This window comes from Takifugu flavidus, chromosome 2 (genome assembly GCF_003711565.1).
Source record: "Takifugu flavidus isolate HTHZ2018 chromosome 2, ASM371156v2, whole genome shotgun sequence".
Lineage (NCBI taxonomy): Eukaryota > Metazoa > Chordata > Actinopteri > Tetraodontiformes > Tetraodontidae > Takifugu > Takifugu flavidus.
The window spans coordinates 1,009,681-1,025,774 of NC_079521.1; the positions used below are offsets into that span (position 1 = coordinate 1,009,681).

Consider the following 16,094-nt stretch of genomic DNA (forward strand, 5'->3'; position numbering starts at 1 on the left):
ATGTGACCCACAAAGTTGTTTGACCCTTTTCACACCCGTTAGGGGGCAACTTCATCACTAGCAACAAAAGGTGCAGTGAAAATGATTTGAAGGGAAACAGGCAGATAGAACAGAAACTGAGGGCAATCGATGCAACCAGAGACTCTGATGTCATCGATCGATCGCTGAATTAAGACTTGACGCACGATCGTACCAATTGGATGAAATGCAAAATATCCAAAGAGCCGATAGACAGATAAAAAGATGCACGTTTCTTTAAACCATTTGCTATAATCATTTTAATATTGAGTAATTATGAGCTGTTCTAAAATAAGACAAATGTTGAGAATAATTCAGTTGCATTTCGGATCTGATGGTCGTTCAAACTGTTGCTCTACGGTGTTGAATTTAGCTTTTCCAGGAAATGAGCTACATTTGTGTTGAGGTAGATTCTCAGATGAGTTGATGAGAAATCCCAAAGTTTGACTCACTATTTTTGTTTCATACACAACAGACTGTCTGGTAGTTTTCTTTCAACGAGTCATTGGGAAGTTGTGGCCTCAGCAATGACGTCAAACCCTTCTCATCTACGGGAACTGGACTTAAGCTGGAACCAAAGCCTGACAGATGCGGGAGTAAAGTTACTGTCTTCTGCAATGATGCATCCAAACTGCAGACTGGAGATGCTCAGGTCAGTCAGAGATGATCCAGTACTTTCCCAGGTGTAACTAGTTAGACAATAACTGTTTCCATGTTTGATCTTTGTTATAAACGTAGTGTTACAGTTCTCAGAAAAAAGACCACACAGGACAGATTTGCAGTATTAAATTGGTTGTGGAAATCTGTCCCATGTGAGGATGGTCATCAATGACTAGAAAGGAAGTATCAGTTGTAGATTTGTCTTGTTTTATTTTAGGCTGGCCACAAAACCGCCCAAACATTCAGACCAATCAAAAATGGTTCTTCCTGTCTTTTGAAGATCAGAAGGAAAACTAGAAAACCCAAAAAGAAAGCTGCTGCAGTGTGCCATGCCCCTTCTCTACTGAGAAAAGCCATCCCAAAAAAGAGAAAAGCCCAAGTGTGAAGTGAGCCCCCTGTTAAACCTTGGTACCGAAAGCCTGCAGTCATTCTCATCTGAGGTGGCTTCATTCCAGCCAGAAGCCCAAACCTGCCTCCCTCTTAAAGGGGCAGCAGGTCAGTCCAACCACAGAAACCTTCATGAAGATCTGAAGCTTTCAGCATCCACAATTGTTGCACCTCACTTCCATTGGAGTCCAAATCAGAAGTCAACAAGTTGATTCTACACCAATTCTACACAATGCAACCATTTTAAAAAGGTTTCCATCCATAAGTTTTCACACATTTTTATATAAATCTGTTTGTTCATCGCCTCCTTCTGTTGTAATGGTCATTAAAGAAAATGACCTTATTGGAGTTTTTCTCCTCACAAATATGACTTTCTATGAACGATGCAATAAATGCAGCTTGCAATCTAAGACAATATGGAAGTATGTGTATATAATAGTAGTGGAAGTAGCTCATAAAATAATATATTTGCTCTTCTCATCAAATCTCTCTATGGTATTAAAGAAAAACCTGCTCTTAGTCAACAACATCTAAGACATCAACCAAAAATCCTAATTTTCTACAATATAATATAAAACAGTAGAGAAGACTCTTTCTGCAGAGACACTGGTGGCAGGAATGCAGAAGTATCACCTGCTCCACTTGGAAGGTGGAGCAGAAACCACCAGCTGAGAAGGTCCTCAGCGAGAGGAAGTGGTGGAGAACCATGAAACTTGCTAAGCTCCACCTCAGCTCCAGAGACGGGCTGAGCTGGAGCTGTGGCACCAGGTATCGCCCAGAAGAGCCTCCAACAAACAAGCTCTTCTCTTGGGAGGAGAGGGCTTTGAATCTCAGCTCAGTGTGCTTGTCTCTAGTAGGTGGCAGCTGCACCTTTTCCTGAGCTCCTTGTTGATGCCCTGAGGGGAATTGATGCTCCTGCAATGTTTTCTGGCAGCATTGAGCTTGCAGTGGGGCAATCAAACACACTGTGGGGGGGCTCTTTCCTTCTCTCATCTGGAGAACAAGTGACACCAGCTGCCAATCATTGTTGGAGAAATGTGCAGTCAGGGGAACTCTGCGTCCAGACTATAGCCACCCTTCCAGCATCCAGCAGTGTCTAAAACCTTTGATTTGGTTTCACCAGAGAGTGTAGGGATTGCAGGGTCGCTGCAGCATCGCCCACAAGCTATCAGGAGTGGGTCGCTTTGTCCCAACTCCTGACAAGAGTTGAGTGCTATTGAGAAATGTGGTTTCACAAACCTGGAAGGTATTTTGACCCACACACACTTTACATACGCTGTAGATCTTGTCCAACCGCCCTGAAAGAACCCAAAATAGGAACATACGGCAGATAAGCCGGTGCAGGACCAGAGGTTTGTTGCTTGTAAGCTGTGTTTTGCTCTGGTACATGTTGATTTTTATTTGTCTTCTCTCAAAATAATTGTTATTTTAGTCTAAGTGGCTGCAGTTTATCAGAGACCAGCTGTGATTCTGTGGCCTCAGCTCTGAAGTCCAACCTCTCCCATCTGAGGGTTCTGGACCTGAGCTACAACCCGTTGCAGGATTCAGGAGTGAAGCGGCTCTGTTCTGGACTGGAGAGTCCAAACTGTAAACTGGAGAGGCTCAGGTCAGTCTTCATTTTTCTACCTATATACCAGCTGCTAAGATGGTGAAGTGAGGCTGTTCTCAACACTGCTGTGATGCACCACATTAAAAACATTCCTTGTAATATCGTGAATTCAGGTCTGACCCAACTAAGAACTAACATAGGTTTAGTACTGACGCAGATAACATGCAGACCTGCACCGTATAACCTCATCCTGCATTTTTCAGATTGCGTTACTGCAGGTTATCAGAGATCAGCTGTAGCTCTCTGGCCTCGGTGCTGAGGTCCAATCCCTCCCATCTCAGAGAACTGGACCTGAGTCAGAACCTGCTGCAGGATTCAGGAGTGAAGCTGCTCTGTGGTTTTCTCCACTTTCCAAACTGCCGATTGGAAACTCTGAGGTAAACACCATTCTCAAAAATGTCCATTATTCCATCCGAGGGTCCTCACACTTTCTGAGTGTGTGTGTTGTGCCCAGTTCCTTCAGGAGGGAGGGCCACACGGGGACCACTTATTCATGATAAATTGATTTAAGGACAATGAAAAAGCCGACAGATGGTAACCAAAATTAGACAAAACTAGGTGAGGGTGCCTGGTAGACACCAGCCAACGAGGAGGGAGATGGTGAGGGAGACAGGAAGTCGTCTAAGACAGGTTGGCTGTTTCTGAAACCACCCCCTATACCACATGTGTCAAACTCAGGCCCGCGGGCCAAATTTGGCCTGCACTGTATTTATAATTGGCCCGCAAGATCATATCAAATGTGCATTAGAGCTGGTCCGCGGTGTATACTGTACCGCTAATACTACAAATCCCACAGTGCTTTGCTTGTATATTGGTGCGCAGTCGAAACCGGCAAGCGCTCCTTTTTTCTGTTGACAGTCATTGACAACCATGCTCCAGACACATCGGACAAATTAATTTTACCTCCACAAAAATGGCCAAACGAAAGATGGACAACAGGAGCTTTTAAAACAGGTGGGAGGCAGATTATCTGTTCACGAATATAAAGGACAGACCTGTTTGTCTTGTGTGCGGAGCTAACGTGGCTGTAACGAAAGAATATAACAAGAAGACGCTATGAAACAAAACATTATGAAAAGTACAAGGACCTGGACGTAAAGCAGAAGCTGCAGAAGGTGGAGGAGATGAAAAGAAGTCTGGTTTGCCGGCAGTCTATGTTCCTGAAAGCAAAATCAAAAAGTGAAGCTGCTGTAAAGGCTAGCTTTATTGTGGCAGCAGAGATAGCAAAAGCAGCCCGGCCCTGTAATGAGGGAGAGTTTGTCAAAAAGTGCATGGTCAAAGTTTGCGACATCGTGTGCCCAGATAAAAAGCAAGAATTTATAAATGTGAGCCTGAGCAGAAACACCGTGGCTGAGCGCGTGTGTGAGCTCTCCACTAATCTACATGGACAACTAATAAAAAAGGGGAAAGATTTTATTACATACTCCCCTGCTGTGGATGAGAGCAGCCACACGTCTGATACTGCCCAGCTGTCAATCTTCATCCGTGAGACTCGAGCCTGTGCGTCACAGAGGAACTTTTAAGATTAAAATCAATACGTGGCACCACCACAGGAAAAGATATCTTTGAAGAGGTATCCAAATGTATAACTGAAATGAGCCTGCCTTGGTATAAACTTGTGGGACTGACGACAGATGGTGTGCGGTCAAAAGAGTGGATTGGTCAGCAGGATTCAGGAGAAGATGCGGGAGGAAGCTGCAGGTGAACTTACAGTTTATCACTGTATCACACATCAGGAAGCGCTCTGTGGCAAAGCTCTGCAAAAATGGAACATGTTATGAGCTCTATAAAACGAGTCGTCAACTTCATAGGAGCCAAAGGTTTGAATCACCGGCAGTTCTGGAGGAGTTGGATTTGGAATACTAAGATGTGCCCTATCACAGAGGTGAGACGGCCAAGCAGAGGAAAAGTACTGAACAGATGTTTTGAGCTACGTGAGGAAATCTGTCAGTTAATGGAAAACAAAGGGAAGGACACAACAGAGCTGAGAGATAAGACGTTCCTGTGTGAGCTTGCATTTCTGTCTGACATTGTGAGTCATCTCGATGTGCTTAACCTGCAGCTTCAGGGACGGGGCCACATCATCACAGACATGTACGCAGCAGTGAGGGCCTTTAAAACTAAGTTGTGTCTGTGGAAGACTCAGATGCTGCAAGGAAACTTGGGTCATTTTCCGTGCTGCCAAACCATGGCAGAGCAAATCTCTCCTGCCGTGCTGCCGAGCACACAGTTTGCTGAAAAAAGTGGCAAGTTTTCCTGGCGATTTGCCGACTTTGAGGCTCAGAAAGGGAGATTTGAACTGCTCAGTAACCCGTTTGCGATGGACGTGGAAAGCGCACCAACCAGCCTCCAAATGGAGCTAATTGAACCCCAATGTAATGACATGCTCAAGTCAAAATATGACTGTTGGTGCTGCGCGGTTTCCATGTTTCCTCCCAGACACAATGCCTCAATTACGCACCCAAGCTGCTCAGATGCTCTCAATGTTCGGCAGCACATATCTATGTGAACAACTGTTCTCTATGATGAAGGTGAACAAAACACCTGACAGAAGTCGACTCACTGACACCTTCACTCCGTCCTGAGGCTTTCCTCAGCTCAGAGCCTGACCCCAGACATTGATGAACTTGCATCTAAGAGAAGATGCCAGGTATCTGGCTTAGACTGATGTGCAGAGTAAACCAGAGTGTAGCAAACTGAGCTTGAATATATCTGTTTCTTATGCCCTTTTTCTACTGCACGGCATGGTCCGTTAATAGTTGGAATGTTGGATTTTTATTGAATGACATTATTTTTGGTTCTTTTGTTGTTGGCTTTGAAAAGGATTTACTTTAAAAAGGAACTTGAAAGGATATGGGGAGAGACATACTTTATTTATTTATTTATTTAAATAAGAAATGAATACCACTGATGTGTCTTTTATTTCAAATTTAATTTCTCATGTGTTTGTAATATCAAGCGTTGGTTGTTCCAGATTCTGTGTTTAAGCAAAACTAAAGTTTGTTCCCCTATGAAAAGGTTAAACATTACATATCAGTTGCAGTTAATTTTTCAATAAATATTGAGTTTGGCCCGTGACTTTACTTCACTGCTTAATTTTGGCCCACTGTGAATTTGAGTTTGACACCCCTGCCCTATAGTGCACTCAATAGTGTGGACGCCATTTTGATATAGAGTCCGAACTGTTCGTGAGCATCGCTGTACCCTATGTAGTGCACTCAATGTATCCCACAATGCACTGCAAAAAGTACAAGCGAGCACCCTAACTCGGAAAATGTATCCACCCTAGGCCCCAGCCGTAACGGCTGATGGGATACATTTTTTAATGTAATTTCTACTGTGCGGTTTGATATATGAAATCTTTGGAAATAAGAATTTTTTTTCAGTAGGGGACCAATATGATCATCTTAAAATATTACAACATAACTGTGTAAAAAACAAATCAATCAATCTTCACTGATCCCCCCCCCACTTAAAATTGTTCTTCAGAATCGTCTGTTCCTCACCAGGCGACAGAATCTCAGTAAAAGAATATTTACAAAGATGAAAAGTAGCTTTGATCCATTTTTTGATGAAAAATTGCTTTATTAAATGTTTTCACTACAGCAGAATATGACTTGAGAATGTCCCATCACGTCTTGGCTTGAAAATGTCAAGGGACACTAATTATTTTAGGTAATAAGTAATTATTATTGTATTATTATTGACATTAATATTTCATTTTATTATATAAAGTTAATTATAGGGTCAAATATTGCATTTTCATAAAATGACCGCTGAATGTATTTCTGATGGGTTAAAATAATTAAATGGACCTGGCCACTTTTCCCGGCGACCGGTTCGTAATTATTATGCGACACCATGACGTCACTTTACGTGCGCCGTAAATGACGTCGTTGTCTGAATACTAACTTTAAATTGAGTGCGCTACGTAGTTCACTCAATCCATGTCCCCCATGTAGTGAGTAGTGACCAGAGAACGAGGGTGTGGAGTCGGAAACAGCCGTTGTGCCTTTAAAGATGAGCCACAGGTGAGATGGATCTCCATGATGAGATGGGAGGGAAAGAGGTGGGAGAACCTGGGAAGAGTGAGGGCCAGAACAATATATATTCTCCTTTGGAACAGTGCAAACCTGAGAGGTTGAAATTGTGGTCATTACATATTATTATCATTTTTTAACCTGTAACTAAATTAAATATTTACAGATCATGCCTCTGATTAACCTTTCAGATTAATACTGGTTTCACTTATAACCTTATAAAAGTTTCCCTTCTGTATTTAGATTATGTGTCTGCAGGTTATCAGGGATCAGCTGTGGCTCTCTGGCCTCGGCGCTGAGGTCCAATCCCTCCCATCTCAGAGAACTGGACCTGAGTGGGAACCAGCTGCAGGATTCAGGAGTGAAGCTGCTCTGTGGTTTTCTCCACTTTCCAAACTGCCGACTGGAAACTCTGGGGTAAACACCATTCTCAAAAATGTCCATTATTCCATCCGAGGGTCCTCACACTTTCTGAGTGTGTGTGTTGTGCCCAGTTCCTTCAGGAGGGAGGGCCACACGGGGACCACTTATTCATGATAAACTGATTTAAGGACAATGAAAAAGCCCACAGATGGGAACCAAAATTAGACAAAACTAGGTGAGGGTGCCTGGTAGACACCAGCCAACGAGGAGGGAGATGGTGAGGGAGACAGGAAGTCATCTAAGACAGGTTGGCTGTTTCTGAAACCACCCCCTATATCCTACATAGTGCACTCAATAGTGTGGACGCCATTTTGAAATAGTTTCCGAATTGTTCGTGAGCATCGCTGTACCCTATGTAGTGCACTCAGGGCATCCCACAATGCACTGCGAAAAGTACAAGCGAGCACCCTAACTCGGAAAATGTATCCACCCTAGGCCCCAGCCGTAACGGCTGATGGGATACATTTTTTAACGTAATTTCTACTGTGCGGTTTGATATATGAAAGTTTTGGAAATAAGAATTTTTTTCAGTAGGGGTCCAATATGATCATCTTAAAATATTACAACACAGATTAATACTGGTTTCACTTATAACCTTATAAAAGTTTCCCTTCTTTATTTAGATTAAGGGACTGCAGCTTATCAGAGATCAGCTGTGGCTCTCTGGCCTCGGCGCTGAGGTCCAATCCCTCCCATCTCAGAGAACTGGACCTGAGTCAGAACCAGCTGCAGGATTCAGGAGTGAAGCTGCTCTGTGGTTTTCTCCACTTTCCAAACTGCCGACTGGAAACTCTGAGGAGGTAAACACCATTCTCAAAAATGTCCATTATTCCATCCGAGGGTCCTCACACTTTCTGAGTGTGTGTTGTGCCCAGTTCCTTCAGGAGGGAGGGCCACACGGGGACCACTTATTCATGATAAATTGATTTAAGGACAATGAAAAAGCCGACAGACGGTAACCAAAATTAGACAAAACTAGGTGAGGGTGCCTGGTAGACACCAGCCAACGAGGAGGGAGATGGTGAGGGGGACAGGAAGTCATCTAAGACAGGTTGTGCCTTTAAAGATGAGCCACAGGTGAGATGGATCTCCATGATGAGATGGGAGGGAAAGAGGTGGGAGAACCTGGGAAGAGTGAGGGCCAGAACAATATATATTCTCCTTTGGAACAGTGCAAACCTGAGAGGTTGGAATTGTGGTAATTACATATTACTATCATTTTTTAACCTGTAACTAAATTAAATATTTACAGATCATGCCTTTGATTAACCTTTCAGATTAATTCTGGTTTCACTTATAACCTTATAAAAGTTTCCCTTCTTTATTTAGATTAAGGAGCTGCTGGTTATCAGAGATCAGCTGTGACTCTCTGGCCTCGGCGCTGAGGTCCAATCCCTCCCATCTCAGAGAACTGGACCTGAGTGGGAACCAGCTGAAGGATTCAGGAGTGAAGCTGCTGTCTGATCTCGTAGAGAATCCACACTATGGGCTGGAGACATTAAGTCATGGCTGGTTGAAGCCAGTCAACTCCCGCTCATCTGCTGCATCACTCACTGACCACTGGTGAAGAGCATCTGTGGAAACATCTGCCGTCTACTCCCTCCATAGATGAAGAATTCAGTTTTTAAAAGCGCTGGTGGACTTTCAGGAGATCAGTCGATGGTCGACAAAGCAGAAGCAGCTTCGCCTTGAAGTTAAATTAGTTCCTGGTATCACACAATGCATCTTTATAAAGTTCTAAATGGCTCCTCGGCCACTCTTAGAAGCATGGAAACATTCTCTTAATTGTCTTCAAATGTCTGTATTATACGTTACTATTTTACATCATGCCTTCAGAATCTTTAGGGTTTAGTATTTACTGTCTCTGTGACATGGAGCATTGGAATATTTCAGCTGCAGCCAGCAAAAACCCATCAGAATGACGGCTATCGGTGGGAACCGCAGGTCATTTGACTTTAGTCAGTCTGTTCAATGTTATAGGATTTATTGCAATCTAATAAAAACTATGAATAAATGTGGGAAATAGGAAATAAAAAGAAGCAAAATGACCAAATAAATCTCCCATGAATACTGTAAATTTAAAGATGTTAAGAATGGAATATCAGCTTAAATGGAATCAAACATAAAGGGAAAAGGCCTCCTTTAAGTTTACTGCAAAAATAAACACTAAATCAAGAGCGACACGCGCCAAAAACGTCTCATTCTCTCTTCTGTCTCCACTCATTCTTTTATATTCTCTTAAGATAATGGGGACGGGGTCGTGTGATAACAAAACAAGCTAATTGGGGACTATATTTTTGTTGCAAGAACTTTGGCTCTTCAGAAGTTCCTATGTTGGCTTCCACAGATTGTGCATCCACTAGAAACTCAGTGTTTTTGAGGAACTACCAGGAGTGGCTGGAGTGGAGGCCAATGACGCTATAGCTACATATAGCTACATATAGATCACCGTTATCCTCAACCCAAAAGACCACCAGTTGGCGCAGCAATACTAAAGATAGGATGTTGTTGTTGCGCAGACGCGGAGTGATATCACGCACAAACGTGCCCTATGTTCTATATACCGTATGTTTGCGACCAAAGGGCGCACCGTATTAAAAGGTGCAGCCTCAGTTACGGTGCTGTTTCTGTATTTAACACATACATCAGGCGCTCCGGATTATAGGGCGCGGGCATGGTAAAACATAGCACTACAACAGCTTACATGCATGCCCGTCTGTAGTGGGCCGCTCACAGCGGGAGCCCCGTCTGTAGTGGGCCGCTCATAGCGGGGGAGGGGAGAGGAGAGGAGAGGAGAGGAGAGGAGAGGAGAGGAGAGGAGAGGAGAGGAGACAGGAGACAGGAGAGGAGAGGGGGGAGGAGAGGAGAGGAGAGGAGAGGAGAGGAGAGGAGAGGAGAGGAGAGGAGACAGGAGACAGGAGAGGAGAGGGGGGAGGAGAGGAGAGGAGGGAGGAGAGGAGAGGAGAGGAGAGGAGAGGAGAGGAGAGGAGAGGAGAGGAGAGAATAGGTAGAACATACAGAAATACATTATATTAAATAAAATCAGCTGCCAGTAGAGTCGAGTTGAGTGACTGTAGTTGGAGATGGTAGTTAGAGACAGTAGTTAGAGACGGTAGTTAGAGACGGCAGCAGTGAAACTGGAGTTGGAGATGGTAGTTAGAGATGGTAGTTAGAGATGAAAGCAGTGAGACTGGAGTTGGAGACGGTAGTTGGAGACAGTAGTTAGAGATGGTAGCAGTGAGACTGGAGTTGGAGACAGTAGTTAGAGACAGTAGTTAGAGATGGTAGCAGTGAGACTGGAGTTGGAGACAGTAGTTAGAGACGGTAGTTAGAGACAGTAGCAGTGAGACAGTAGCTAGAGACGGTAGCAGTGAGACAGTAGTTAGAGACGGTAGCATTGAGACAGTAGTTAGAGACAGTAGCAGTGAGACAGTAGTTAGAGACAGTAGCAGTGAGACAGTAGTTAGAGACAGTAGCAGTGAGACAGTAGTTAGAGACATTAGCAGTGAGACAGTAGTTAGAGACAGTAGCAGTGAGACAGTGGTTAGAGACATTAGCAGTGAGACAGTAGTTAGAGACGGTAGCAGTGAGACAGTAGTTAGAGACAGTAGCAGTGAGACAGAAGTTAGAGACGGTAGCAGTGAGACTGGAGTTGGAGATGGTAGTGTTGGGGTTTCTGGGTTGTGTCTGTCTTTGGCCTGCAGGGGGTGGTGTTGGGCACAATTGGGTGCAGCTGGCACTGCAGGCAGGCGCACCTTACATCTTGCTGCCTATTTAAGCAGGTTGTGCCGGGGTGTCTGTCCACATTCCTGAGTGTGTCTGTTCGTGTGGGGTGTGCGTTTGTTCGTCTAGTGTGGGTGCTTGTTCGGGTTCCTTGGTGTTGGTAGGGTGTCTGTTCGTGGTGAAGCTGTTTGGTCGCTCCCCTGTCGTATGTTGGTGCTATGAGTTTCCTGGAGGGTCGCTCCTATTCCTGTGTTCCTGTTGCCCTGGAGGGCCGCTCCTGTCCCTGAGCTTCCGATTTTCCTGGAGGGCCGCTCCTGTTCCTGTTCCGTGTCTCATGGAGGACCGCTCCCGCCCCCTTGCAGTCTAGGAGGGCTGCCTCTGCCCTCAGTGTCTCGGGGCACGTTCGTGTGGTGAGCGTGTCGCGCCGGACTCCCGAGTCCTCGCCAGTCCAGGAGGACTGCAGCGTGTTGAGGACTCACCGGTGTTCCGAGTTCCCAGCAGTCCAGGGGGACTGCGTCTGGTGTGGGGACTCGCCGATGGACCTGGGACGGGCAGACGCTGCCTCCCGATCCCCCTGCGGTCCAGGAAGACTGTTTGTCGTCAATGTGTGCTCCCCTTCCCTATAAATAAAGCCTTTGACCTCTCCACCACTGTGTCCTGGCCTGCGTTCGGGTCCGCTACCACTACGTATCGTAACAGGTAGTTAGAGACAGTAGCAGTGAGACAGTAGTTAGAGACAGTAGTTAGAGACGGTAGCAGTGAGACAGTAGTTAGAGACAGTAGTTAGAGACGGTAGCAGTGAGACAGTAGTTAGAGACAGTAGTTAGAGACGGTAGCAGTGAGAGAGTAGTTAGAGACAGGAGTTAGAGACGGTAGCAGTGAGACAGTAGTTAGAGACAGTAGTTAGAAACGGTAGCAGTGAGACAGTAGTTAGAGACAGTAGTTAGAGACAGTAGTTAGAGACGGTAGCAGTGAGACAGTAGTTAGAGACGGTAGCAGTGAGACTGGAGTTAGAGACAGTAGTTAGAGACGGTAGCAGTGAGACAGTAGCTAGAGATGGTAGCAGTGAGACAGTAGTTAGAGACAGTAGCAGTGAGACTGGAGTTAGAGACAGTAGTTAGAGACGGTAGCAGTGAGACAGTAGCTAGAGACGGTAGCAGTGAGACAGTAGTAGTTAGAGACGGTAGCAGTGAGACTGGAGTTAGAGACAGTAGTTAGAGATGGTAGCAGTGAGACAGCAGTGAGAGACGGTAGCAGTGAGACTGGAGTTAGAGACGGTAGCAGTGAGACTGGAGTTAGAGACAGTAGCAGTGAGAGAGTAGTTAGAGACAGTAGTTAGAGACAGTAGTTAGAGACGGTAGCAGTGAGACAGTAGCTAGAGATGGTAGCAGTGAGACAGTAGTTAGAGACAGTAGTTAGAGACAGTAGTTAGAGACGGTAGCAGTGAGACAGTAGCTAGAGATGGTAGCAGTGAGACAGTAGTTAGAGACAGTAGCAGTGAGACTGGAGTTAGAGACGGTAGCAGTGAGAGAGTAGCTAGAGACGGTAGCAGTGAGACAGTAGCTAGAGACGGTAGCAGTGAGACAGTAGTTAGAGACAGTAGCAGTGAGACTGGAGTTAGAGACAGTAGTTAGAGACGGTAGCAGTGAGACAGTAGCTAGAGACGGTAGCAGTGAGACTGGAGTTAGAGACGGTAGCAGTGAGAGAGTAGCTAGAGACGGTAGCAGTGAGACAATAGCTAGAGATGGTAGCAGTGAGACAGTGAGACAGTAGTGAGAGACGGTAGCAGTGAGACTGGAGTTAGAGACGGTAGCAGTGAGACAGTAGTTAGAGATGGTAGCAGTGAGACTGGAGATAGAGACGGTAGCAGTGAGAGAGTAGCTAGAGACGGTAGCAGTGAGACAGTAGTTAGAGATGGTAGCAGTGAGACAGTGAGACAGTAGTTAGAGACGGTAGCAGTGAGAGAGTAGCTAGAGACGGTAGCAGTGAGACAGTAGCTAGAGATGGTAGCAGTGAGACAGTAGTTAGAGATGGTAGCAGTGAGACAGTAGTTAGAGACGGTAGCAGTGAGAGAGTAGCTAGAGACGGTAGCAGTGAGACAGTAGCTAGAGATGGTAGCAGTGAGACAGTAGCTAGAGACAGTAGCAGTGAGACAGTAGTTAGAGACGGTAGCAGTGAGACTGGAGTTAGAGACAGTAGTTAGAGATGGTAGCAGTGAGACAGTAGTGAGAGACGGTAGCAGTGAGACTGGAGTTAGAGACGGTAGCAGTGAGACAGTAGTTAGAGACGGTAGCAGTGAGACTGGAGTTAGAGACGGTAGCAGTGAGACAGTAGTTAGAGACAGTAGTTAGAGACAGTAGCAGTGAGACAGTAGCTAGAGATAGTAGCAGTGAGACAGTAGCTAGAGACGGTAGCAGTGAGACAGCAAGAAGCGTGTGGAGCTTCAGCTCCATCCTCCAGTTTCCAGGAGATCCAAGTGATCTAGAGATCTCTGTGAGTTGCATTTCTTGCAGAATCTCCATGAATATTCTGGAAAAGTGTGACATCTAGCAAAGATAAAAGTTTTAAGAGGACAAGTGATCGTGGTGACCTCTGACCTACAGAGGATAACCGAGTTGCTTGTTAGTTCATTTATTCATAAATATGTTTGCTCGGTTTGAAACTGATTTGAATCATTTATTCTCTCTATCAATAATCAATCTGTCGGAAACTTAATGCAAGTTTAATGCACCTATTTAAATGTGGTGCTATACCACAACTGTCCACAGGGCGGCGCTGATCCTGGTGCAGTCAGTGTCTTCTCAAAATATACCAAAGGACACAAGTTGTGAGTGTGTGTGTGTGAGTGTGTGTTTGATGTTTCTTTGGTCAGTATAATATAAAGATTCTGGAAATCAGTTTCAAATATTAAAACCACAACTTTGTTGATTCAAATCTGTGCAAAACTTGATATGATCCTGCAGCAAACGTCCAGTTTGTGTGAAGTGGTCACTTTATTTCTAACATGTTCTCTGGGGTCATGAGCAGAGTCAGAACCAGGACAGACCTCCCTCAGGTTTTTGATAGCACCACATGTAAACTTGATGCTCCAGTGTGCTCCAGCTCCCACTTTGATTTCCCCAGATCTTTGTCTCATACAATCCCTGAGCCATTGAGCCTTTGAGCTACGGAGGCCGCTCATGGTTTGGCTTTTAGTCTGACTCTGTCTTACTTCGAGACCTCACAGGTGGTGTAAATGTGTTAAATAAATGTTTTCAGGGGACAAGGAGCTGCTCTTCACCGGCCTCCGACCATCCCTCTCATACCTGAACACCCCAAGAGCTGCTTTCACACTGTATTTGTTGGCTGGGCCACTTGTATGTGAAAAAAAGACCCCATTATTATTACTGCCCACTCTTTGATCAATATGAGACGTTTTGTCCAACTTTTATAAAAATGTCCCAGTTTCAGCATAAATTAACAGGTTTATAGGACAACAGCTTGTGTGCTGTTCAGCAGGGTCAGGGCCTCCACATGGGCCACAGTTCTCATTTGTCGCCTCTTCACTACCCTGCTGAGCTGCTCCTCCTTCTCAGCCAGGGCTTCTCTGAGCTGCTGGACCTCTTCCCTCCAAGTCTCCATGGATGATTCTTGCTTCAGCTGCTGGGTTCCTCTCTGTGCCATTGATGCGTCTGCTGGTCACCAGTGTGGTACAAGAGTGTTGAGCTCCTCAGGCGTGTGATGATGAGGTGGAGCTGATGTGTTTGATCTGCCAGTTCGGTTTGATCCTTTGATTTCATTGATCTGACATGAAAGAGCAATTTTGACATCAATGACATAAAGGAGACATCAATGACATAATGGAGACATCAATGACATAATGGAGATCAAAGACAAAAATGCCAACTTAAGATAAAGTTGGAGGGTTCCGTTCCCTCAGCTGAGGGTTCTGTTCCCTCAGCTGAGGGTTCTGTTCCCTCTAGCCTTACGAGGGCCTTCTTGTGAACTACCAGACAGTCTTTCCAGGCTACATGACAGCTGTCTATTTTACAAGAATGCCACTTCCTTCCCAGTCTCGGCACTTTCTGCTTGAGGGTCCTGATGTGTGAATTATACCAGGGGCCACACCTCCTCTGATTTACTATTTTCTTTTTCACACTCTAAAAATTGTGATAAATGATTTCTTAAAAAAATGATGGCAACAAAGTGACACGTAATATAATTGAGTAGATTTTAATAACTGCAACTTTTAGTAAAAAGTATTGAATAAATTATCTACATTTAAACTAAAAAAAACAAGTGCAGGTTAATGAATGCACTAGTTAAAATGTGTTGGATTTATTAATAGTAGCCAAAAAGATGAGTTATATACCCAGGAAATATTAAGCAAATACAAATCACTTTCAAAAGGAAAATTGATTTATGTTTACTAATTATCTGAATAAAAGTAATTAAGATTTACTAAATATTTGGGGAAAGATGATTAACTGATTATTTAGCTGAAACTGATTTATATTCATCAGTTATCTCAGCAAAATTGAAAGAAACGTATTAAATATCTGGACAGAAATAATTGAGATCCACTCAATAAAATAAATGATATCTACTTATATTTCAGCAAATTGTTCCTAAACTCAACACATTTACACCGTTATTGTTATACATCTATAACTAAATAAATTGTTTAAATTCAACTTAGAGTTGCAATCACAGGACTTCAAATCCATTCAATAATACTGAATGTCACTTTGTTGCCATATTTTCTTTACGTATTATCCACTCAGCATCGCGCAGTCTTGCTACTACAGAGTAACCCAGTTGGTTAACAGATCACCAAGCAGAAAAGAGCAGCAGGTAAACATTTATTTCAGAACTGTGTCTATAACCATTTTTTACATCTTCTCCCATTATTCATTTGTGCAATTATAAATTCCTCAGTGAAAAACCTGGAACATTTGATGACCTCAGTCTGAGCTCAACAGTGAAGCTAAAATGAAGCCAATAGCATATTTCTCCTCTAAACTTGACTCTGTAGCACAGGGGTCACCAACCTTTCTGAGACGGGGAGCTACTTCCTGGGTACTGAATCATGTGAAGGGTCACCAGTCTGATACACACTTCTGAAATAGCCAATTTGCTCAATTTACCTTCAACTCAATGTCATTATTAATAGTTAATGATATTCATCTCTGCAAAGACACTGATCATGTTAATGATTTCTCACAATCAATATTGTGACGGCTCTGTCGTGCCTC

The 16,094-nt window shown here is 44.2% G+C and overlaps 1 protein-coding gene across 30 annotated transcripts in view; it reads left to right on the forward strand.

Moving 5' to 3' along the window:
- LOC130519197 (NACHT, LRR and PYD domains-containing protein 12-like) overlaps nt 1–16,094 on the forward strand; it is an 86,991-nt gene that overhangs the window by 5,863 nt on the left and 65,034 nt on the right. For 2 of the 30 annotated variants that reach the window (XM_057022510.1, XM_057022625.1), the window contains exons 6-7: nt 494–670; nt 2,498–2,671. The exons of 26 other annotated variants lie outside the window; for them this stretch is intronic. In XM_057022510.1, the coding sequence (XP_056878490.1) occupies nt 494–670; nt 2,498–2,671 (351 nt within the window). Of the gene's footprint in view, nt 1–493; nt 671–2,497; nt 2,672–2,877; nt 3,052–6,957; nt 7,132–16,094 lie in introns of all 30 variants that reach the window. 2 more of the 30 variants (XM_057022520.1, XM_057022635.1) reach the window with 2 other exon arrangements.